This window comes from Cynocephalus volans, chromosome 18 (assembly GCF_027409185.1).
Source record: "Cynocephalus volans isolate mCynVol1 chromosome 18, mCynVol1.pri, whole genome shotgun sequence".
Lineage (NCBI taxonomy): Eukaryota > Metazoa > Chordata > Mammalia > Dermoptera > Cynocephalidae > Cynocephalus > Cynocephalus volans.
Genome location: NC_084477.1, coordinates 13,219,776 through 13,245,980, shown reverse-complemented (window position 1 = coordinate 13,245,980; position 26,205 = coordinate 13,219,776). Strand labels below are relative to the sequence as shown.

The 26,205-nt window shown below is 35.1% G+C and overlaps 1 protein-coding gene across 4 annotated transcripts in view; it reads right to left on the bottom strand.

Moving 5' to 3' along the window:
• HEATR1 (HEAT repeat containing 1) overlaps window positions 1-26,205 on the bottom strand; it is a 48,352-nt gene that overhangs the window by 18,834 nt on the left and 3,313 nt on the right. Inside the window, exons 3-24 of one of the 4 annotated variants that reach the window (XM_063082898.1) lie at window positions 25,849-25,990; window positions 24,255-24,356; window positions 23,672-23,812; window positions 22,648-22,859; window positions 22,358-22,491; window positions 21,131-21,233; window positions 20,061-20,171; window positions 19,519-19,636; window positions 18,461-18,565; window positions 15,197-15,292; window positions 14,658-14,746; window positions 13,489-13,700; window positions 13,055-13,176; window positions 12,252-12,443; window positions 10,507-10,690; window positions 10,233-10,369; window positions 9,150-9,342; window positions 4,917-5,086; window positions 4,370-4,528; window positions 2,871-3,113; window positions 2,454-2,585; window positions 137-240 (exon numbers count right to left, since the gene is read on the bottom strand). In XM_063082898.1, the coding sequence (XP_062938968.1) occupies window positions 137-240; window positions 2,454-2,585; window positions 2,871-3,113; window positions 4,370-4,528; window positions 4,917-5,086; window positions 9,150-9,342; window positions 10,233-10,369; window positions 10,507-10,690; window positions 12,252-12,443; window positions 13,055-13,176; window positions 13,489-13,700; window positions 14,658-14,746; window positions 15,197-15,292; window positions 18,461-18,565; window positions 19,519-19,636; window positions 20,061-20,171; window positions 21,131-21,233; window positions 22,358-22,491; window positions 22,648-22,859; window positions 23,672-23,812; window positions 24,255-24,356; window positions 25,849-25,990 (3,201 nt within the window). Of the gene's footprint in view, window positions 1-136; window positions 241-2,453; window positions 2,586-2,870; window positions 3,114-4,369; window positions 4,529-4,916; window positions 5,087-9,149; window positions 9,343-10,232; window positions 10,370-10,506; window positions 10,691-12,251; window positions 12,444-13,054; window positions 13,177-13,488; window positions 13,701-14,657; window positions 14,747-15,196; window positions 15,293-18,460; window positions 18,566-19,518; window positions 19,637-20,060; window positions 20,172-21,130; window positions 21,234-22,357; window positions 22,522-22,647; window positions 22,860-23,671; window positions 23,813-24,254; window positions 24,357-25,848; window positions 25,991-26,205 lie in introns of all 4 variants that reach the window. The other 3 variants (XM_063082897.1, XM_063082899.1, XM_063082900.1) reach the window with 3 other exon arrangements.

The following is a 26,205-nucleotide window of genomic DNA, read 5'->3' as shown; positions in this document are numbered from 1 at the left end:
GCAAACACTGTCATTGCTGAGTAAAAACTATTGTAACTGATTATGCCAAATTGACGGGTATCAAAAAAATCCCAATGGTTTTACAGCACACAGGGTCTTGGACAACAGCGTGTTCTCCATTCACCCAGCCACTTACTTCTGCTGCATCTTCTGCCTTCTTGTTTGCTGAACTGTGCCCAAGGATTTAGCTTTATCCGGTGGCTCTAGTTCTACTCTGACTTGCTCAGCATTAACGGAAATCTGAAATATTGAAGGAAGAATGGTGGATAATATAACTGGGATAAAATTAGAACAATCAGCATTGATTAAAAGAGATACAATGAAAGCATTTATGAATCCACTTTTAGGTCTCCATATCACTTCAGAGCCCACACCAATCCCCAAAGCCATCACCACTGACAATTTCTTATGTATCCTTTTGGAAATATTCCATATACCTACCAACAGCTATCTAAAAATTTTCTAAAACAACATACACAGGAGCATATCACACATACTGCTCTGTACCTTGACTTGTTTCACATAATGTATCTTGAAAATCTACTCATATCAGTACATGCTTACTTCATCTTATGGCATATATTTATTGTCACAAAGTACAAGAGAGTGTTTCATATAATAGAGTGTATTTTGGTAATCAAAATAACTTTTATAGTGAAAAGTACAGTTGCCTTCCATTTAAGACCAATCTTATATGCCTTTGGCTGATATGGCACGTGTAGCAAATACCTCATATGCCCGCTAGTCGGCTGTCTACCGAGATGGAAGATGGAGGAATATGGGTTAACGTTTTCCTTTTAATAATCCTTTAAATGCTTTAAGATGCTCCCTTTTGGACTAAATCTTAATTCAACCAGTACTTAATTAGCACTATACTCAAAACTGTTAAATATGTGTTGCCTTTGTGATTCTCATTTTCCCTCATATCTCTTTAAAAATATTGAGACTAAAATAAGACATTACCCCATAAAGAGGGTTTACTCAACTAAGAGGGAAGAATGACTTCCTGGATGTGCATCTACCACCAAAACCAACCTAGCGCTAGCCAATGTGAATTCAACGTCTGATTTTCATCTTCACTAAGCTCACCTACCACCACGCTCTTGCATCTACAGTCACGCACTGCATAACAACGCTTTGGTCAATGACAGATGCATATCTGATGGCAGTCCCATGAGACTATGATGACTATGCCATCTAGCCTAGGTGTGTAGCAGGCTATACCATCTAGGTAAGTAAGTGCACTCTGTGATGACTGCAAAATGACAAAATCGCCTGTGACGCATTTCTAGAAACTTACTCCTGTTTTTTATTCCTGTTGTTAAGCAATGTATGACTGCATTGGTTCATCCTGGGTCTCAAGTTTAGCTCTGTGCTTGACCTGAAAATGACATTAAACCCCTTCTCCAGCCCAGAGTCACTCAATTCCATATTCAGCCTCAGAGTGGCAAAATAGTAACATGATACAAGTGACAGACCAGGCAGATCCTAACCCACTGGGAAAGAATAAAGCACATGTGTACACACGTACACACACATTCACACCCCCAGAGATTCTTAAGATATCAGGTGGAATGCAGAAATCTCTTTCTTAAGAAAGGTTCTGACATTAAAACTAAATGTTTGAATTCTGATTCAAAGAAAACAACTGTAAAAAGTATTTTTGAGACAACCATGGAAATATGATTATGGACTGGGTATTAGATGATACGAAGGGATTACTTTTAATTATTTTCACGTGTGATAACGGCATGTAGTCATACAAGAAAACATCCACTTTTTAAGAGATGCATACTGAAGTTCATAGGGATGAAAAGTGCATGATGTTTTGAGATTTACTTTAAAATACTTCAGCAAAGAACAAGAAGGAAAAAAAAGGTTAAGTATATAAAAATTCTGAGAACTGCTGCATAAGCTGGAAACTAGGACTTCATCATATTATTCTATATTTTTCTGAACGTGTTTTCCTAAAAAACAACCAAAAAACAGAATAACCATGTGGTTATTCTGATGCATAACTAGGTTTCAATATACATATAAAATCAATAAGCAGATTCTCAATTCCATCATATACGTCATTAAACAACTGTTTAAGTAGAATAATCTGACACCCAGGTCCACATTGAGCCACTTAACTCATTATTACTCCTTGTGTATAACAGGTAGGTCCCACCTAATACAAGTAAGATCCAAACCCACACACAAATGCACATGCACACACCTTGCCTGGTTAAAACTGTAAATATCTCTTACGATGAAAATAGTGGTGAAGGCTTATACTTTTGATTTTGTGGCTCTCTATAACCTAATTTTCCATGATTCTTGTTAATGGTAACATATGACCTCTTAGAAACATTGTGAAATGCAGGACACTTAAACACAGTCTTTTTAGTCTCTTCTCACTTGGAAGAGACTAAACATTAATAAACGAGTTACAGAAGTTTGCGACTTACCCCTTTAAAAACACTGCTAACAGTCTGAGCACAATGTGAGTTTTTACAGTTCACCAATAAATCAAACAATATTTGCAAAAGCTTCTGCTGAACTTTTTCATCTGCTACAGCTGCAAAAAATGCTTTCGTAATCTAGAGGGGGAAGAGAAAAGGCAACTAAGTTCAGTGAGTAAGTATGAACTCCAAAAATCATTTTTATGCCATTCTCACAATATAAAATTGTTGCCCATTTTATTTTGTTAGTTAAAATGTGATTTTTTTAAATGACCTATGTATAGCATTCAACTTTGCAAAATAAGTCAATAGATCACGTTCCTTTAAAACGTGTAATCACCAATAATTTTATCTTCTTCAAATAAAACATTACAGATTCTTAAGTGCTTGAACGTGCTTTAGTTTCTGGAAGAAGTCACTGACCTTTTCGAGGGCTGTGATCTGAGTGGTTGGCATTCCTGTGTAAAGTTCCTTTGTTGTGTGCACAGCTCTTATTAATATATCTAGACACTTCGGGTCCTTATGTAAAAGGGAAGCTGAATATTCATTATATTTTCCCAGAGTGAGATGCAAAAGAATGGCCTCATCTTTCAGGACAGCTGTGGGCTCCTTCTGGATCTTTTTTAGTAGTTGTTCAGCCATAGGCAATAGCTGAGAAAGCACCACCTAAAGATTGGAAAACTTATTAGTAAATAGCTATACAGATATGCTTTTTCTCGCACTACAAAGACATCCAAAGATACCCTGCTGGAAGATGGGGAGCTTAGCCTGGAGAAAAAAATCCAATAGTGATGACCTCTTAAACAGGGGACAGCCATTATCCATATTAAGGCACTCCGGTCCTCTCAGATAGTTCATCCGTAATGCTCAAAATCTCTAAGCCCTTCAGAAATGAGCAGAGAGATAATCTATGAGCGCCCACAAGACTTTTTGAGAACAGGAAATACAAACTAAAACATTAGAGTATAAAAATAAATTTTAGCATTCTATAAAACACTGTGTGCTCCCCTCAAACAACGTTTCCAACTTGGTATAATTAATGTTAATTGAAATTTTGTATGTAAAGTCTTCAATAACTAAACCAGGGGTGAGCAAATTATGGCTTATGGGCCAAATTCAGCAGACCACCTGTTTTTTTTACACTTTGTTTACTGAAAAACACAGCCAGGCTCATTTGCTTACACACTGTTTGTGGCTGCTTTCCTGATACAACGGCAGAGCTGTGTATTTGCAACAGAGACTGTATGGCCACAAAGCCTAAAATATTTACGGTCTGGTCCTTTACATGAGAAGTTAAACAATTCCTGGTTTAAAGTGTACCAGGGAGCTGTTTGCTCCCATCAGGAAAAAACAATCAAACGGCCTTCACTCCCCGTTACCCCGTCTAAGACTGGTGAAGTGCACAGGCATTTCTGGACCGCAAGGATGAAGGAGTTTCTCTCCGCTGATCAGCACGTACCATCACACAGACACGTCTTTCATACCGTATCACAGGCTTCCTTGAGAACATAATGAAAGCTATGGACTTTTCTCCCCAGAAAAATGTACACATCATGTATTTAATAAGCGAGCAAATGATTTTGAAGTTTTCACAGACTCTTATACTCAAATATATTCCCCCGTGGAGGATTTTCACTTCAAAAATACACACGAAACAACAGCCCTTTCAGTAGAGCACCCCCTTAATATTTTAAATCCATTTAAAATCTAGTCAATTATTACACAGAGATAATACACTCCTTTTTGTATTCTGTATCTTTTTTCTCCACCTCAACTCTTCTCCCTCCCAAATTAATGTGAAAATTACCACTTCTGAGTGCACACATGTAACTCTCGCAAATATCTTCCTCATACATGAGCAGTCACAATAATTCTTTAGTAACATCACATGGGAATACACAATCCACTTAAATTTCACCTACCTCACCACTGACTTCCTGAAGTATGTTCATCAAATCTTTAGCAATATAAGATGGGCAACTATATACACAATAAAGTAGGGTTTTCAAAGTTTCAGACAAGTTCTGATGAGATTTTGGTTTCTTTTCTCTCCGTAGTTCCTCAAATAAAGCAGACAAATCCTAGGATACCAAAAAAGAAAATCAGACTAAAAAAAAAAAAAAAAAGGGTAAGGAACTACAAAGGCGAAATGTACTAATTATGGAAGACTCTTTCCTAAATGATGTGACATTGCTTATACTTCTTCATTTCCCCTTAAAACTGTAACTGGAAAGGGGAAACAGTTAGCTTACTATGAAAAGCCAAACACGGTCTCTCATCTGATGAAAGGATAGCAGAATTGAAATATGGGGCTGCTATCTCTTAAAATAGGGGAAGAAAGATATGCAGACACCGACATATCAGTTTTGAATTCAATGACTTAGTCCATCAAAATCCCTGCTAAGTAAGATGTCAAGAATGAAGGACAGTGTTCACATGTACACACTCCATCTCTGCTCATGACTTTACCTGAACTACATAGGTGGCATCTGAGGTGATCTCCTCTGCTTTAGGAACCAAATGACCTATTACCAGATGAAAATGGGACACTACTCCACTGAGGGCCTGGAGACATTGAATGGCAGCCCTACGAACTTCTTTTATCGGGTTTCCCAGATTAATGAGTAGAGATGTCACCACTAAAATAAAAATAAAAAAAAAAAAAAAAACCCTAATTTTAAAAACCGAAACAGTACAATGTTCAGATAGTACCAAAGGTACATGATGAAAAGTTTCCCTCCCAACTCAAACTCCCTCTCCAAGGACCATGCACTATTTTACTATATAATTACCATCCCAGAAAAATGTCAGGCATATGCTACCTGGTATATTCTTTTGCAAACACACAAGTGAAAGGATACAAGGGTACTTCAAAAAGCTCACAGAAAGATTCCATATTATCTTACAACTGTATTTTTCCACAAACTTTTTGAAGTACCCTCATAGTATGTATCCTGCTATCACATTTCAATGTACTTGGAAGTTCCATGTAAGTGCATACATAACTAAATTAAATCACTTTTTAATTGTAAAGTACTCTACTGCATTTCCCGTCATTTTTAAACCAGTACCTTACAGGTGAAGGTTAGGTTATTTCTAGCCTTTGACATGAAAACAATGCTGCAACAAACACCCTTGTACATACATCCACGCACAGTGTTTGCACACAGGGAATTATCCACCTGTGCATCACGCTTTGCAAATATTTTGTCCCAGACTGATGTGTTTTGACTTTTCAATGCAGAAATTTTACAGTCAAATTTTTCTTCTAGTTTTTCCTGTTGCTTAGAAAGGCCCTTTCTGCTCTGAGTAAATACAGGACGTATCTGTGTATTTAGAGAGACCACAGGTACTCCGTGTTTTCTTCCAATACCAGAGCTAAGTTTTTTATGTTAAATCTTCAGCTCACATGATATAAGGAATGAGCATCGAGTCAAACTTGATCTACTGCTTCCAAGTGGTGAGGCAGATGTTTATTTAACAATCCACATGAGCACCCCTGACATGGGATTTTAGTTTTATTATATTCGAGCATTCCATAAGTATTTGAAACTTGTCTATTTCTGCCAGCTAATACTTGCAGGATCATGTTCAAGGATAGTGATGAATTTAACAGGAATACTTTAGTTTTCTCAGTTATGCAGTGAAAATGCTAGCGTTTGATTTGAGGAATATTTTTACCATGTTACTCCTATTTTGCTGTTACTTAGGAACAATTACTGATTTTTTATCTAATAACTTCTCGAATCCTTAGACATGACTATGTGGTTTTCTCCTTCAACGCTCATATGGTCAGTATATTAAGAGAATTTCTTATATTGAACCGATTTTGTATTCTTGGCATGACCTCTATCTGGGTAAATAATTATTTCTATGAATATATTGATGAATCCTACTTGCAAATATTTTACTTAGGATTTTTCCATAATATTTAAAGCAACCATAGCCTAAGTAATTTTGTTTTTATCTGTAAGCTTTGTCTATTTTCAACATTATGCTAGTTTAGACAAAGAATCTACACATCCTCCTTTTCTTCCTATACGCTGCTCAGGTTCGACAACATTGAGAAAACCTGCTTCAAAGGTCTAGTAGAAAGCACCTGTGAGACCAACTGCACTGGGGTTTTTTAAGTGATATCTCTGGGATAATGAGATATCTAAATTCCTTTTACGGTAGTCTCTATTTCATGCTATCGACTGGGGCAAATTTTGATGATTTATATTTTCTTGGAAATGATTCATTCCACATATTTCACTTCTGGAACGCTAATGAGCTTGACAAACTTTCATACCTGTCTGAGAAGCTCATATCATCCCATGAAAGCTGGAAATCCTTTCTGGTCTCCATACGGTTAATTAATAAAACAAAGTCAGAAATGAATAGCTGGAAAGGTGAATATCACATAAGGGCCACTTCAGGCCAGAACATCTATTTGCTAACATTCCCTGTATAGCGGAGCAGACCTTCTACAAGAATCCAAATTCAAAGACAAATCTGAAGTACTAACTACCAAGGTGACATGTTCAGGCAAGGTACTGGAACCCAATATATTCCAAAGCTACATTATTTAAACAAGCAGCTTTTGGGACTGTTCTTCCATTTAAAAATCTATGTGACTTCATTCTCCCAACTAATTTTATTTAGATTTATAAATATCATATTTCACATAAAAATTAAAAAAAAAATATTTGAGGTCTGCTTTAAACATGCAAATAAATTTACTATATTGATAAGGCATGATAAACAAATAAAAGGCAGCCTCCATCTTACAGATAATAGAACAAATTTTATTTATTCACTTAACAAAGACTTGCTACATGAAAGACTGTGACTTAGAATACATATCTGCATAAAAAGTAATAAATAGTGATTAGATCCCAAACCACCGACAAAAACTTAATTCAGATATTATATTATCATAATGTATATAGTATATAGTTGTAATTGTGTATATATTAGTATAACACTATATTATAATATCACACTAACTTTTACTTTTGGTCACAACATTTTTGTGAGTATATTATAACTGTAATGTAAATATATATAATTAACATTATATTACATCATTAGAACACTGCAGAACCTTTTACTTTTGAACGTCGTAACACTTTTGTAAAAACGTTAAAACAGACATCAGCCGACACCTCCGAGAGTCCCCACTGACCACGTACGGCTAGATGCTCACTGTGGACCCAGTGTGGACAGCCCTAAGAACAGGTACTAAGTGGCCTTCCACCTGAGGCCCTCTGTGACTCTAGTGCCTGGTCTTTGAGCTTTCAAGTAGAACAAGGTACATCTCGCCTGTGTTCAGAGGACTAGTGTGACAGGTCTACACAGCATAAATGCCAAAACACTTTAGGAAGGGGTAGGGGACAGGTGTCAAGGCATCAGCGTAAGCAGGCAGCCTGCCTTGTAGCAATACCAGTGGAAGAGTTAAGTCCTTTGGTCCCGCTATTTATAAAGTTACACATATTACTCGGGGCCACTGCCTTTGATGTCAAAGGATAGTAGCCATTTAATATCAAAATGAAAAACTTAAATAGGTGTCTCTAAATAAAATACATATACCTTTTTGAAAACCCACAAGATTAACAGTAAATAACTAACTACTTTAATCAATTATGTTATCTCCATATAATGAAACATCCTGGAAATATTTTTATAAAGATAAATTGCAATGTTAATACAGGAAGATGTCCATAACATATTAATTGAAAGACTAAAGTTAAAAAAAAAAGAGTTCTCACTCTCCAAAAGTAACTAGAAAAATCTTCCTAAAAGTAAACCCATCTGAAATAGAGTAGAATTTTATATTAAATACTGGAGAAAAAATTACTTTAATGGGATTTTATCTGTAAATAAAACTTGAAATTATATATCTATGTGCAAAAAAATTGTGGTTACAAACCCAATTATGTGCTCTCTCAAGGAACTAATAAAAGATAACCATCGAGGAACTATTCTGGAAAAGTATGTGATCATTCACTTTGCTTTCACAGAATATTTACAAAGAGTGATTCTGGAATTAAAACATAAAAATAAAACCCATCTTTAATTTCCCAAGGGCCACTCATATTTCTCTGATATTAAAATCACTCCACTTTGAAGCATCAATCATATCCATTATCCTCACTGATTTTTTCATCCTCAACCCTTTTATTCTGGTCTAATTCTGCCAGATTCTCTCATTTGTTAATAGCTCTGTAAGTCAGTCAACCCACTTTTCAATACCACACTCATCAATTTCATGAAATTCTGCATCTTTTGCAAAATTTACAATTCTACTTTATAAAAAAATATAAATTTTATTTTTGGATGTTTCATTAGAGAGCACTGAACCTGAAAATGACTTATGCCTAATAGAGGAGATAAATCCAGGAGGGGTTTTTTTTGTTTTTGTTTTTTAAATAAGTAGTTACCGAATTGTATTATGATGATTTGGCTTCCATATATTACCCTGTAGCTGCTAGAGCTCAGAAAATGAATAGCTGGATGTTAAGAAATCACGTATAATCACCTCCCATTTTTTATTAAACTTTTGTGTTTCATGAGATTCTACAAATGCCATTAGTAAGTTAAAAGTAACCAGAAAAACTATATATACAGAACTATTTTTAAAAAAATGAAGTTATAATTTTCCAAACTACATAAATTGCATATACAGAGAGCATTGCCGGTCAGTCTAGACACTTTCAATACCTGGAGAAGATATGGATGCCAGCTGTCGTTTACGCTCTGTCGTCTGCGAAGAGAGCATTGCACAGCCTACATAAAGAGCTTGAGTCTGCAGCGCTGTCTTCACAGCGCAGTTAAGTGGATTTGAAAGGCTGGAACCATAGGTCCATAAAACAGAAAAGAACTTGAATAACTGAAAAACATCTTCTAGATGTACCTAATTAAAAAAAAAAAAGTGAAGTTTAATTCTTACTCAAACAAGGTGGCTCCAAATCCTCTTTTCACTAGTGTACGACTATGAAAGGCACACAATTTAACACAGTGTTTTGCTTTGTCTAATCACTTAAAATTATTCTATAACTTGGTATTGTAACCAATTGGGAAGGATGCTGATGTACAGTGATGCTCAGACGCCTCACTATTGCTTTGTACTTGAAAACACTTAACCAAAACGATGAGAACACTAAGCAGAAAACCAAGACAAGAGGGGTGTCTGGGCAGCCTCATTAAGAATGTACTTCAGGGCTGGCTGGTCAGCTCAGCTGGTTAGAGCGTGCTGTTGTAACACCAAGGTCAAGGGTTAGGATCCCTGTACCGTCCAGCCACCAAAAAAATAAAATAAAATAAAATAAAAGAAAGTACTTCAAAGATGGAGTGAGCAATGCCAGCTGTGTCAAATGCTGGGGAGAGAGAGCAAGTCTGACGAGGACCAGAACTGACCACTGGGCCTGGCAACATGGAGGTCAACGGTGCCCAAGATGAAATTTCCTGAGTGACTTTGCATGTGCTAAATAAGCCCTCTGAACATCAGCTTTTTCATTTGTAAACCAAACAGACTGGGCTGTTGTGATTCTTAAATACAATAATGGGCCTAACACATGAGCAGGGGTGTAGCAATGTTAATCTCTAGTCAACCTACTGACTGATGTCATGATTAGAGTACTGCTTTACAGGACCTGTGTTTACTATCACATGTTCCTCACTGTTTAAAAAAGTATTTATTTTCATTATAAACTGTCGTAACTAAAATATAGTCTAAACTAAAATACATAACTTATAATACAGTCTTTAAGGGAAGAGTAAGCCTGAAAGGGATGAGCCTAGTACCTTTAGAAAAAGTTTCATCAGAACCTTGAAATGAACGGTATCAACACCCCCGAGTAGTAACTCAAAGAGCCCAATAAGCAAGCGCAGGTAGTCTCTGCTGTCTTCTTCCAGCTGTTCAGGATTCCACCATGTACCATCTACACGGACATAGAGAGAAAGAGAAACGATGCATAAACCAATGCTGAACTTCCATTCAAGACAAAGGATGACTGTGAAGTCAACAATTCAGTTTTGCAGAGTGTCACATTTAAAAGATTCACAACTTGCATCTTACCTTTAGGAAAAGATTTAGGAGCCTTCAGTGCATAAATAAAATTTTTCAAGGAAAATACAAGTAAAACTGAGTCCTCCACAGCAACCCTCTGGGCACTGTTGAGCTGTTCTATGTAATGCGCCCAGAGCTCCACTGGTATCCCTCTGTCGACCATCAGTTCAAAGTGCCATTCCAAGGGGATTTCCTGAAACGTTAAAGGAAACAACTGCTAGTACAAACTTCAAGGGGTCTGAACGTGGGTTATATGGGTGAACTGCAAGGGATGTATGAGTTTCATTGGGTAATCTGCAAAATTCTATCTATATGTGCATTTTGGTGGGTACAGGATTAATAGTTTTTACCAGGTTTTCAAAGAGGTCTAACTGTCACTATTCATGAGAAAAGACACAGATATGTTAAACATGGCTTCATTTTATCTATGTTTTACTTTAAAACACTATCCCTAAGAATAAACTTTATTCATATAAATTCTTTTTATCAAATAAAGGGTAGGAATAAGTAGGCATGTAGGCATGCTTCTAAACATAAAGATAAGGAGTTGGATTTCCAAGAGTTCTTTAAAAGGACTTCTCTCATTTCACATCTACGTGTAATCTGAAGAGGGCGCATGATAAAATCTCCAAGCTTGCAGATGACTTTAAACAAAGCAAAATGTTAAGGAGTTTACAAATTATACTACAAACAATAAAAGACTACATGAAAAAAAGGTGTAAGTAAATGACAAATGAGGCTCTGTACAGGCAATACAGAGCAATAATTTAGAAGGAAAATAACCCAAAGCCAGACTTATAATATCTTTAGTGAGGGATCTCATTGGTTCAATGTGCTGCTATAGCCAAAAATATGCTCACGACCTCAGAAACGGTATTTAAAATAAAGCAATATAATAACCTGTTATATTCACATATATATATATACTCAATTTTTTAACACTGAGAACAAGTACAGTTCACACTTTACAAAAGACACAAAGCAATCAGAAGTTGAGAAGGGCCCATGTGGGCTATTTGTTAAAATATGAAGATTCACTCTTCTAAAGTTTACATAATTTTAGCTAACCACGGTTGTGGTTTATAAAACCCTGAGGGTACATGTACATGTGAAAAAGATGTAATTCATTCAGCAAATCCTAGAAGGAGCCCTCTAAAGTTTGGAGGACAAATAAAAACAAAATACTACTATATATGGCAGATATCAAAAGAAAAAATCTTGTTACCTCAAGATGTGGTATTAGGTAAAATATAAACAGCTGATACACGTTTAGTAATACTGTCAAAGAAAATAGGCTGGAGAGATCCAAATCTAATGTAATATTAAAATTGAAACATAAAAGATTTGTTTTTAGTAAACCATAGAATGAAATAATACTTTGTTCAAGCACTAATACACCAAGTGAATTTCTGAAGCAGTCCTAATCAATAGATCACTTAATCACTAGAAGTAAAGTATAGTTTGCATAATTATCCAATTAAGCTAACAAAGGGGAGAGCCAACTGTCAGATACAAATGGTTGTATCCATTTATATCTGCGACCTTGAAATTCTATAATCCAATTAAATTTTCTGCAAAAGCAAGAGCTAGCTAATGCACTGCCCTACTGCTCCCCAAGGCTGCTCCCCACTTCATCCAGCTAGTGTCCACAGACTCAACATCTCAGACTCTGATTTTTCAGTTTTGCTGTGATTAACAGGCTAGGCTGTCACCTTACTCAACATCCAACATTCTAGAGACTTTGCACTCCTTACCACTGCAGTCATAACACTTTCGAGCTTCTTTACTTTTTTCTGCAACAAACTGAAGACTCTTATTGCAAACGGAAAATGAGTTTCTTTTAAAGATGAACAGCAAGAGACGAGCACAGACACGATCACGTGAAATGTCACTTTCTGCTTCAGGCTAAAGGACTCCTTTTCAGCAATGCTTATTAAATCCTCCACCTTGAAAAATAAACATACTACATTACCGGTAGCTCTTGATTTTCATAAAACAATTCTTTTCTATCTCTGGTCTATCTAGTTATGTGTTTTACATTTAAAGTGAGATGACAAATAAAAAGGCCTTAAAAAGTACTAAGCACTGATTTCTAAGTAATTATAAAAACAAACAATTTCAGAAATTATAATGAACATAAATGCAATTGCCAACTGGTCAATGCATTTAAATCACACACCTAATACCTTTATTTATAAAGGTTTATTTAACCAAGACAAAAGTAATTTTCTCCTATTTTATATTTTGCTACTTTAACAAAAAGTAAGACTTCATTATTTTAAATGTGAATGAGAAGAAAAAAATACAGGTAAAAAAGACATTATTCTTACTGGTCCAATTTAGAACCGTATTGAAAATAATGATATAAAACGTTAAGTACTACAAACATTCTGCAGCATATACTAAACAACACTGTACATGTTTCAAGCAGAACAATCAAAGTACACAAGAATGAAATAACTTTTAAAATTTAAAATAGAAGGAGCTAGGACAGCAGCAGCTGAGACTCTAGTTAAGAGCACGAGGAGCCCAGGAGTGAACTGTGACCGTTCCCTACCATCTTTAACACGGAAGAAGGATCTCCTGAATTTATATTGCCGGCCAACACCTCGATCATCTTCTGGTTTGCTACACCAATTAGTTGTCCTGACTTTGTGCTTTTAATCACATTCTCAAGAGCTGTAAAAAAAAAAAAACTGAATTCAGAGAGCCTTTATGTCACCCACACTCATATAAGGACTTTAGGCAAAAATTTTTACCATTTCCCTATGAAGGTTTGCTTTTTATTTTGCCTTTTATCCAATTTTGAATTTCTCTGTGAGTCAGCTTCCTTCCCATTATATAATTTTTATCTTAGCAAAAATTTTTTAAAAGTCTTGCTGGCATATGTAACAATTTCAAATAACAAATATAGCCAAACTTAACTGTATTCTCTTCTTTGTAAAGTGTTATCTGTTCACCTTTTTCTAAAAAAATAATTGAATTTCTTACCTTCTTTCCAGCCTCTTAATAGAGGGTGCAGAGAGCAAATTCCTGATTTTGATAAATGTATAGCAATTTTCATCTCAGCAGATTGCATATCATCATTACTGATGACCATAAACGGCAGCAAATGTGCAACCACCTGATTTGATAACTGATCGTTTTCACTCAGTATTTCTTCTTTAATTAATATGTCTGCTGCTATCTCAAGTACCTTGTACCTAAAATATATGTAAGGACATTTAAGGTTGAAAGATACATTAGTGACTCCAATTCAGCAAAAATTCATCATTATACTATTCCAAACAATACCTGGTCTTCTCACCAAAACTATTATTCAGAAACACCAAGACATCACTAAAAATCCATGTCAATAAAGGAAGTATCTGTGACAATAATATTAAACTGCCAATCTGTCTTATCATTTTGTTTTTGAGAAATCACTAGGTTAACTATAATATAAAACATATAACACTAGATATCTCAACTCCACTAGAGATCAGAGATTCACTCAGGCATTCAAAAAAATTAATTGAAGAAATCCTCTGTGACAGATAATCTATCCATATGACAGATACAAAAGCACATAGGACATGCTCTCATCCTGAGGAGCTTAGCTACTTTTTTTGCAAAAAGTTTAGGTACCAAAAATGAAATAACCAGAGCTCATCAAATATTCACCACAAAAGTTATCATGTGCCTCTAAATTTATTTTTTTAATATATTTGTACTTGTTTTTAATTATATAAAGTAGAAAATTAAAAATCCTTCCCATCCTACTTTGCAGAATTCAATATTGTATCATACACTACATATTTCCTTTCGCATTTTAAGAAAAATTTCAAACACATAAAATAATATAATGAAGACAGACAAACCCAAATTAATTAGCTTTGTAAGGCAAGAAAAAATTCATTACGATCTGTTCTACTAGGTGATGGATATGCTATCTAACCTAAGTGAGTCACTGCATAATGCCTGTATTGAAACAATACACTGTACCCCACAATTACATACAATTAAATTTAAAAAAAAAAAATCTGTTCTACTACCATGACCAAAGGGTCACGTAACTAAATTAGATGTTCCAAAAATCATTAAAAAAAAAAAAAATTAATGTGAACTTGATACAAGAACTTTATCAGTTCAAAAGAGCATGAGAAAAAATAAATACATACCATTTTCTATTCTTTGAAAACTCTTCTCTTTGAAAGAGATTCAGAAGATTTGAAATAGTCACTTCTGAACTAAAGTGCTGTTTAAAAATCTAAAGGGAAAAAAGTTAATTTTTATTTCTTTAAAGTATACATGATGCTTTTTAAATAAACTTTAAAAAATAATGAATTATAAAGAATTTCTCCCAAGAATCTTAGTGTAACTTTTAAGTTTTATGCTCAATTTGTCACAAGTTGCAGTCATGAGACAATTTCCATGGTCCAACTTATTTGCTATTGATAAAAATATATTAAAAGCAATATAAAAATTCACAAAGCATTTTTGCATTTTAAAGAACTTCCATGTATATCAAATTGTGCAGTCTAATTACTCCTAGGAGCTTCTCTTAACCAGACTTAAGTCTGTGCTCACAAGAGGACAAATTTATAATGGAAAAATAATCTCCAGGTATACTTCTGCCTAGAGCAGAGAATTATGTGAGAAGGGCAAGAAAATACTTATGACCAAAATGTTTATCTCAATGAACAACAAATTCACTCACCTGAAAAGCACTTAGAGCTGACAAAATGACGTCTACATTATCATCACCTAATCGGGTCAAAATAGCTTCTTTTATGAAAGACTCATCAATACCCTCCTGGGCAATAGGAAAAAAAATTAATTTAACTGTTGCTAAAAATCTCTTAAGACTTTGTGCTAAAAAGGAAGCATAGTTTTACAAAAGCACTCCAGAATACCAGTCAAGGAACACAGGCTCTATTCTGGATTAGAATTCAAACACTCTAGAACTAGAAAATCTCTAAAGGGGCTTTTGAGATTAATAATTGTTTGGTACAAACTTTTTTAGTTTCCAGTGATATATATTAAGGGGCTCGTCTTGTTAAAATGAGAGCCCAGTCATTGACAGAGCATAGACTAAAGAACAAAAATGTCTTGGTTTAAATCCTAGTTCTACTACTTGCTAGCTGTGTGACCTTAGGCAAGTTACTTAACCTTTCTGGGCCTCATCATTTTCATCTGCAAAATAGGGCTGTTAATAATGACACCTACCTCAAAGCATTGTTAGAGAATAAAAAAAAATATGTCAGTGCTTAATACAGTACTATTAAAAGTTAGCTATTATTATTATTTAGATTTTTACAAAGATAAGGACAGGCACTGTAAAGCTAGTCTGCCAAAAATAGAGATCTAAGAAATACAAGCATCAACGGTCAGCCCTCCATATCCTCGAGTTCAACATATGCAGATTCAATCAACTGCAGAGCAAAAATATTCGGAAGAGGTTTTGGATCCCTATATAGGGATGGCCAGTTAGGTCACTTGGCAGAGTGCGGTGCTGACAACACCAAGTCAAGGGTTAAGATCCCCTTACTGGTCACCTTTCAAAAAAAAATATTTGGAAGAAAAGAACAATAAAAAATAACAATACAACAGCAAAAAATAATGCAAATTAAAAAAAAATACAGTACAACTATTTACATAGCATTTACGTTGTATTAGGTATTATAAGTAATCTAGAGATAACTTAAAGTATCTGGGAGGATGTGTGTTAAGTTATATGCAAATACTATGCCATTTTATATCTGGGACTTGAGCATCTACAGACTCTGGTATCCGTGAGTGGTCCTGGAACAACCCCCTGAGGATACTGAGAGAGGACTGCACTCACTCACAGTAACAGAAAACTAAGACTGCTAATCAACCTGAACACGAAAAAAAGTTTATGGAAGATTCATATTATTATTTAGTGCTATTTTTCCATAAACTTTTTGAAGTACCCTCATATACACCTACCTGTACCTGGTGGGGAAAGAAACAACTAAAAAATTTTATAAAAAATAGGCTGGCCAGTTGCTCAGTTGGTTAGAGTGTGCTGTTATAACACCAAGGTCAAGGGCTCAGACCCACCAGATGCCAAAAAGAGTCATTCTCTTGGGAGAAAAACTAAATCCCTGGAATTCACAAAAATTAAGTCAAAGTTTTATGTGTCAAATATCACCAAAATTTCAAGAGCTACTTATTAGCAGCCATATTAATCTCAATCTAGAATTCTAGTATAGAAGCTATGTCCTGTCATTGATGGAGAAGGGAAAATGAAATGCGGCATACACAGAAGGAACTTAACTGCAATTACAATAGTCAAAGCCTGTAAGCTGAATGCACACAGTGCCCGTCATTGAAAAACTAACCAAAGCCAGAGAAAAGGGGAGGAAGCGATTAAGAGTAAAAGAAGAAAGGACGAGAAGAGCTTCAGGAATATTAGGGGATTCCAGGAATTCTTTATTTTTTCAGGATAATTAGCATATTGAACATTACACAATGTCATTATTTTCTGTGGCCCTTTACCCATTTCTCACTAACCTCTTCTCCCCTCTCCCTTTCCCACCTCTAGTGGCTTCAGTTTTGTTTCCCTTTTATTCTAGACACTGAAATTTTCCTATTACAACAAAGACCAGTATTCATTGAGTTTAATTACTTACCAAATCAGTAAGAAAAATCTATCAGCATTTGTGAAAGAACCACAATTAATGACAAATCAGAAATGAATCAAATAAAGCAACATTTTCCAAACTTCAGCATTACATCAATCACATTTAAAGAAACATTTCTACAGATCCAAATGTTGCTCTAAATTATTTATTACTTATATATCAATTTTTAAAGTGATATGTAAGTATAACTCCTTAAAATATAGATGATATAAAATATAAAAAATATTTTTAAAAATCTGCAAGGCAAATGAAAAACCCTACAAAACCAATAAAATACCTATTAAGACAAATTGAATGTGATAATTGTGATTAGCTAAAATTAAATTCTACTTATAATATGAATCTAGTTCTAACTGCTATGACACAAATTCTAGAGTTCAGCATGTTAATACTACCATATGCTATAGGAAAAGTAAACTTTGCTACCACTTTTCTCTACTCCATAAATTTTCAAATATACAAATCATGGTATTTGATTTTAAATATTACACAGATGAAACATTCCTATTTTAATTACAGTAACTATACTAAAATGTATATTCAATTAGCACTTCACATCCATGATTTGAAGGCTAAAAAAATAATGAGTCCATTTAAAATAAGCTAAAGAAAAATTTTAAGAAAATAATATTATCAGTGGTAAGCTAATGTAGCAAAAATTGTGCAGGTATTGTCTGAATGACTGAAATTTGGAAAATGCTGTTCTATTTGAATCACTGCAAAGTGTTCATACCAATACCTTTTGGTATATATGTGTTATTTATCAATTAAATCAGCCTCTGTATTTATTATTTGGAGCCACAAAAATTTTAAACACAAATGCAACTGCAGACACTGAAATTATGGAACAGGGTTCAAAAGTTATCATTCAGATGTCCCAAATTAAAATTAATATAAAATTAATATATAATTATATATAACTGAGACTATACATATAATTTCATACATATAATTAAGACACATATATAAAATTAAGACTATCAAAATTAAATTTCAAGACTAAAGAATTCTCAGATAATTATAAGCCTCTGTGAATTGGTCTATAAATTCTAGTTTAAAAAACAATGAACTAAAGCTAACCTCAGAACCTGCAATGGGATTACATATGAAAACAGTTGTTGTTAGGTTATTGTTAAAATGGTGCCTACTGCCATATATAGTCCTAAATCTTGGTCCAAAGAACTTTCATCTGCTTTATTCAGTTTAGCTCTATAATTACACATTGATTCTTAATAGCAACTTCAATTTCTTATTCTAGAATTACACTGTTCATCATAGGGGGAAAAAAATCACAAATGAAATGAGACACAAACCTTTGATGTTTTCATATTTTTCAGATGATTAACGGCCAGAAGTCTCACGGGAGCAAGTGGATGATTCAGACTGAGCATCAAAGAGGTATCAGAATCTGCTAAAAACTAGAGGGTTCAACCTAATTATCAAATGATTTCACTTATCTTAAGAATAAAAATCAGAGAAAACCACCCCTGTTGCTCAACCATATTCAGTAACAACCATCTAACTACAGAAACTCAGAAGTAAAGCAAAATCTTTGTCTCCAGAACATGATATGAGTTACAACAGATGAAAAAATTTGTATTGCTATTGGTGTGATTTTGTGTATGCTTGTGTCTATGTGTAGGTTTAATTTAGTGAAGTAATCCTATGAATCTGTATTCCTTATGCATATTTGATTCCAAAGTGAAAAGCACCTATGCAACTCAACTAAATGATAGAACAGTGACACTCAAATCAGTTCACTCATATAATTAGACTAAGAAAAAAGTCTATCTATCAACCTAAGATTTGGAAATATAACACAATTAAAAATGAAAGTCTAATTATGGAAGAGATAAACTAAAACAATCATATTTATCTTCATAATATCTGTTTTCCAGACTAATCACAAAAACTTCTGCTTAAATATCTAACTTCTAGTATAAAGATTTAGGGTTGAATCACTAGAAAACTTTCTGAAGTTTTAACACAATCATGAAATAGATTCCCCCTCCCTTTTTCTAGCCAATAATTTAAAGAGCCAGTGGGGAGAAAGAAAGAACGCTAAAATCTATGAGAGGCCACCCTTTGGTGACTGTTAATGAACACTGTGCATACAATTCTGTAACAACACTTTTCCTGAAATAAGTATCACATTCACAGTTATTTAAAAATTACTGTACTTTTTCTTCAATGATTTGATTCTTGCCTCAGAGCCTTACTTCAGGTAACTAGGCAAACTGTATAAAGTCTTATTTCTCTGTGAAATTTTCCAAAGAGGTGAGGAAAGTAGCAAATTTCCTTCTGGAGCTCTTCAAATATCCACACGATATACCCCTAATCATCATGATTCCTCCAGAGAAGGATAACGTACCTGATACTTTCCACCACTTGTAGAAAGAGAAATAAACTGGTGAAAAAGTTCTTGCTGTTTTAGATCTGTAATTTCTTTTAGGTGTTCCTCTAATACAAGATCTAATGTTCTGGGGTATCTGGGAAGAAATGAAGGTGTTAATCCCTTATTCTAAATAAAGCTATTAACCACACAGGCCATACATGCATAATGGAAAGACATGAAAGACGTTTTAAAAAATCACTGAGATTGAGATTTAAATTTTAACAAATAGTACACATAAAACTAAATTATATTGATCAATCTTGTTACTATGACTACTACAACAACAAAAAGTCTTCATATTAAAAAAATTTTACTCTCTCCAGTCCCCACACAACCCCTATTTCCTCTTATATTTCAAATATATTTAAATCCTATACTCATCCCTTTTTGAAGAGGAAAAAAAAAAGAAAAGGACAGTTTCTTTACAATTCACTATATTAAGATGTGACTTGTGAATTGCATCTTTAAAAAACAGGAGGTACACATTAGAGAAGAACACAGGTGCACACACAGCTTACTTGCTTTCTAAAAGTCTGATGAGTGGAAGAAACTGTTCATTAAGTAAAGATACTTTATCAGAATCAATTTCTTCCTGTGAAGTACATGAAATATACTTTTCAAAAAGAAGGCTGCAAAAGAAAACAAACAGCAGACATGAGAGTTAATTAATATGTACTGAGTAACTACAATGTTCTAGATGCTTTAGAAATACTATCTCTTGACGTCATACCTCTACAAAATAGAAACTATAATATTTATTTTACAGATAAAGAAACCAGGACGTAAGAAGTCTTCCCATTTGCCTGAGGTCAAATGAGAACAGCAACAAAAGCCAATCCTTAGCCAGCCCTTGCGTGCCACAAAGAGCAGAGTGGGATTTTAAATTTTAAATCTCAGTCTGATTCCAGAGCCCTAGCTCTCAATGGCACTTCAAGCGTATGCTCTCATTTAATTCACAAACCAACCCTCTGGGCAAGGGGCACGAAGGCTGCACACCAGCAGGTAGGCACTCGCTCAGTGTTACAGTGACAAAACCAGACCCAGGAAGTCTGACCTGCACAACTTACTACTCTAATGGAAGTGGTGGAAGCAGAATTCAGACCTATGTGTGACTGCAATACCTATATCCTTTTCAGTGTATCAAGCATCAAGCTGCCCTTTAAGAAAAAAGCCAGATTGAACTATCTTTACAGAAAAGGAAGAAATAGTCTACTCCATGCCTGCCCTCAACGTTAAGTTTCTAACTGATATGTACTTAATATCAACTGTGATGTATTGGTTCAGGCATTATGGTCCTTTTATTAACAGAAAGCTTTAAACAGCCACAATTACATTTAGTTATAACCCAAATTTAGCGTAACCATTAACTTTCCATTTTCTTCTATAAACACTAAAGACAAGCAAGAAAAACTACTTTTGCTTTTTAGGCTGTCACAATGATTGGATTCAGCGCTTATAATTAATAAAAGGATCTTGACAAAGCAAGACACACATTAAAAAGGAATACCAGACAACCGCTAACCAACCCTGAAAAGTATACAGAGCCACAAAAATGTAAATCAGAAGAATGTCCACAACCATAGCTTACCTCGCCAACAAGCGGTCCAAGCTGCTCTTCAGTGGTATTTTTGTGAGTACATCTTCCAAGTGTTTCTTGTAGATTTGACCATCCATCCCTTCGGTTTCTTCTCCTTCATACGCAACAAATCAAAATTGAATTGGGGAAAATTTTTTTGCACACTCACATTATTAAATTTACTTAGAGCAGAAAATCTTTCTAGGAATAATTTTAAAACGCATATATCCATTTTCACCTTTTTATCTGTCGTCAAAAGTGTATTTTACCTATTTAATCATTTACATTTTTCACAGCATTTTTATACACCTTGCCCTCTTTTATCCTTTACCTGAAATTCTCTATATTTTTAACAAATACTATCATACTTACATTAATAACGAAAAAGTATAAAAGTTAAGTAGACTTTTCCCAAGTCACATTATAAGTTATTACTGAAGTTGAGCCACAAACCTAGATCTTAATAAACTATTTCTGAAAACAGGCCTACACTTTCATGTCAATACCTCTTTACTGCACTAAGAGTTGTCATCTTCTTGTCCTGATTTACCGTAAACGTATGAATCTGATGTTAGTCCCTGCCTTCAAAGACTGGGACCACATCACTCATCACTATGAGAACAGAAAGAATGCACTTGCACTCATGGTAGGCATTTTTCTAAACCGCATGTTTAAACCAAGGTTTGGTTATATGTAAACCTTATTTTCTAATAGACTGACATAGTTCTAGAGATGTCTTTCTCAGTGTTCTGCAAGTAGCAACAGGACCAAGTATTTCTTCCTTGTCTTTCTGTATTAATTGAAAGATAAAAACAAACAATGCAAATAATCACTTTCTAATTAATTTTTTGGCTTTGTTTTATAACTTTTTTTGGCAACTGGGTATTTACTGTAAACTTCACTTAAGTTCATTAAATTCCTAAATGTGAAGGAAAAGGTTTACTCAGTAGTATATTTTACAACAAACCTAGTGTTATTCATGTACAGACTGCTTAAGAAAACAGATTTTAAAAAGAACAGAATTCTGAGAAATCACTCAAGGAAGAAGGATCTCTCTTGAACCAACCTGCTCCCTACCCCAAATGTATCTCACTTAAGAAAAATAGACTGGCTACACAAAAACATTTGAACAGCAGAGATTTTAAATATTTTAAAGCTGTTAACCAGGGTATGGTTCCTATTTTAAGAGGATGAGATCTTAGAATGCAAGTTTCTGTACAAAAATGCAAAACCACACACCTGACACGTGATGAATGACGGCAGCAACCAGACGGGGAAGCATGTAACGCAGAAGAGGACTGACGTCATATGTCTCAGAAATGCCGTGAAGTATTGTAATAAGATCGGGAACATCACACAGGTGAGTAAACGGCCTTCGAAGAAGCAAGCACATATGATGTTGACTTTACAAGTCAGACAACAAACGGCAATATAAAAAAAATAGTATGTCACTTATCTTACAAAAAAATTATTCAAAATAATTTCATTCACCTCTAACTAGCATCATTTCCCAATTCAATTGTACATACTTTTTCCCAAGGCTCTCTGGCTTCTGTCTCTGCAGGAGCACTATCAAGCAACCTAATCCTTCCTTGATCAAAGAGGGAATCTTGGTCAATGTTTTGATGATCTGTGATGCCAATGAATTAACAACGGTATCTTCCATTGTCACTTTCACAGAAATCTGACATATTATCATGTACGTTGCAGCTCTGTAATCTGGCAAAGACGATTTCAATCCCTAAACAGTTTTTAAAATACAAGTAAAAATGATAAATTGTATTAATTTCTTCTACTTAAAATGTTACTTTACCCCGCGAAACTAGAAACGTCCTAAGTTAGAGATTAACGCAACCTAACGCACACTGAGAAGCAACCACTCTTCAGAAGTAGAAAATGAAGGTGTTGTCCCCTTTTCCTGAGTGCACACGGAGATGAGACAGTCTCTCGGATGAGAGGAGGGATCTAAGAAAGTCTCAAATATCCACCGCCCGTCCTAACAGGAGCCAACAAGCTCTTCTTTCGTATGCAAACACCTATCAGTGGATGGGAAACCTTTCAATCAGATCACCGACAGACATAAAACTGTATCTGATTGAAGACAATAGTTTGGGACACTGATAGGAAGCGAAAGGCAGTACCTCCATGGGGCATCTGGGAAGGCGGCAGGCAACAAGGCACGTGGGAAGAAGAAACACCGAGAAGCAGAGGCCAATGCAAAAAGAATGCTAAGAGGCTGCCGAGCCTTGAGGAAACTGCCTACTCCATTCTCTTTCCAGCGAGGTAAAATGACAGCGAAGAAAACAGATCTGGGAAAGAGTGGCGGGGTCAGATAGCCAATATTTATTCTCAGAGTCCTGGTTAAAGGTCCCTCTCTGATGTATTTTTAAGACTAAAAAAGTCATATTTTTTTTTTTACCTAAAGATTAAATCTCATCAACCATCTGAAATACACTGTTAATTTAAAAACATTAACATCTAAATGAAATTTTCAAAAGTAAGAAAAGTCCTTATAGTACAAAATAATCCACTTTATACATCAGCAGAGCCAACCTTCTGGATGTATGGAAACAGTTTGGCGACTATGTTGTCCGATATGTGCTCGGCAGCCCCTAGAGCAGACACGATGGTAGCAGCATAGAAAGCCAAGAGCACCCGCAACTGAGCCGAGCTTCCTGGATACTCAGCAAAAACCTGGAATGGGGAACACAAACGAAACACATCGAACAGGGAAAGGCCAATTAGATAAAAATATTTATATGAAGCTCTCCTGAGCTACTTCAGGCTTTGACATATTAATTTTTACCATAAGGAATATTGAATTAAATACACAATATAACAAGAACGAACTGCCTAACAATCTACTTGACATTTTTAGATTGTATCTTTGTTTAAATAGTCACTGCAACTAGAATTTGGCAAGGAACTAATATATTTTTGTAGAAAAACACCTTTCATGAGAAAAGACTGATCCTCCACCTGCTCTTGCTCGAAAACCACAAATAATTTAACAAAAGGAATTTCTTCAAAGTATCATTGCTATTAGGAAAGGCTTTAGTATGTTTTCTTCATTCAGAGCCAACAATCTTTTCAATGAAATTACACATGTACATTCGCAAAACAATATACTACTCACCTTCACAGATTTCTTCACCAGACTACAAATGAAATCCATGAATCCAAGATCTTTGTAGCAGTGGGTAATCAAAGTTCCTTTAGCTAAGGGCACTCCAGATTGCTATTAACAGAAAGAACAAACTATCAGTGGATCGTTATTTTAAAGTACCCACCCTAGTAACATTTCCACGCTGCTGCAGTTCATAAATACAAGATATAATCCTCCCTTATAATTGGCTGTGGTGATGAAATTAACACAGAAAATCACGGAATCTTTACAAACTCAAGAGATCAGCAATGCGGGTGGAGGCACTCAGTGAAAAATGCTTATCATGCGTCGTGTTTTGATACGCATTTATCTAAACCTGGATTCTCTAGATTCTGAGTAGTTCTACTGGTTAGATTTGGGTTTTCAGCCAATGTGATACTTTTTTTTAAACTGCTTTACAATAACACTAATAACAGAATTAGACCAGGAACTCAGCCAACGGATACCGCTGTCCCCACCACCTAGCATTGTGCATGGTTATGTCTTAAGTGCTCAATAAATATTGAATACATCAACAAAATGAGAATTAGAGGCAAACTTTAATAGGCAGGTGAGGTTTGGACACGTGGAATAAGAGTGTCCAGAGCAGCAGGGTCTATGTGTAGACGAGGGGAAAATGACCTTGATGCTACGAGCAGAGTGAATGTTGGGAAGAGCAGTTTGATGAGAAGCCTTTCCACCGGTTGGCCTTGAACAATTTTAGTTCAAGTGCCTTACATCCCAGATTCGTAAACTCTCCTCCTCATTTAAATTTCCCCACTCCTTCCTTCTTATTCATCCCGATGGCTGACCTTGCTATCACCATCCGTTAGCGCTCTGTACAGCCCCACCACGTGTGAGCCTCCTTCCGTCCCCATTTGCCCTCCTCCCAGAAGGGGTCGCCATGCAGAGCATGCAGTAAAGTTCCTGCTAACAACACACATCTACTTTCCTTTCGTATATGCTGCAACAAAGCACTAGTGGCAAGTCAGGGGTTTCACCACAATAGCGCACCATCTGATTTACCGAGACCCTTCCTGTTAGGCACCCATCCTTCTATTCACCTGTAAATTAATTCTCAGCATCTTCTCCACAACTTTAATAATTTCCTGAAGCTCTTCAGGCTATTCTCATCCCTTTAATTTTTGTGAGTATTTTCTGCCTTTCTTCACCTCCAACTTTTTTAAAGCTCTTCAGTTCCAAAATTTAAAATGTCAAATACCATGTTATAGTGAAGACACAGACTTTAGAATCAGACTGGGATTCAAATTCCAAATCTGCCGCTTTATAGTTATGTGAACTTTGGCGTGTAATTTAATTTTTGGAGCCTGTCCTCATCCATAAAAATGGAATTTTGTGAGAATCCAATATGAGAATCCAATATAATATAAATTGCCTGGCCTCATGTCAGGTACTAATAAAAGCTAGATAATATTAATGACTGTTTCAACTGGAAGTTAGGAATCAAAGTGATGGAGTTAATATTTGGACTATCCCTAGGAGCACTAATGACTTTATTTTTTCAAAATTACATCCCTTAATCAAGATCTGTAATAATTAAAAACATGTCACTCAACAACCATACCTTAACTGGCAACAACCAGAACCATTTGTGCTTTGAATTATTAATTTTTAGAAGCTGTATAACCCGCACAAATATTCTTGTCTCATGGTATGGCAGAACACAAGCAATGAGACTATCTTGATTATAAAGATGGATATGAAACCTGGGGAAAAAAGCAAACAATTCAAATTGACACAAAACTTATAGCACCTATTTCCTTACATGCACAAATTGCACATCAATGAGCTAAAAGTACCTAGAATGAATATCATTAGAACAACCATGTCACCATAATCATCATACAGGGCACTTAAATGATAAGCCCTCTATTTTGCATTCAAGTTCACCTGAACATGGTTCTGCCAATTCTTTTCTTTT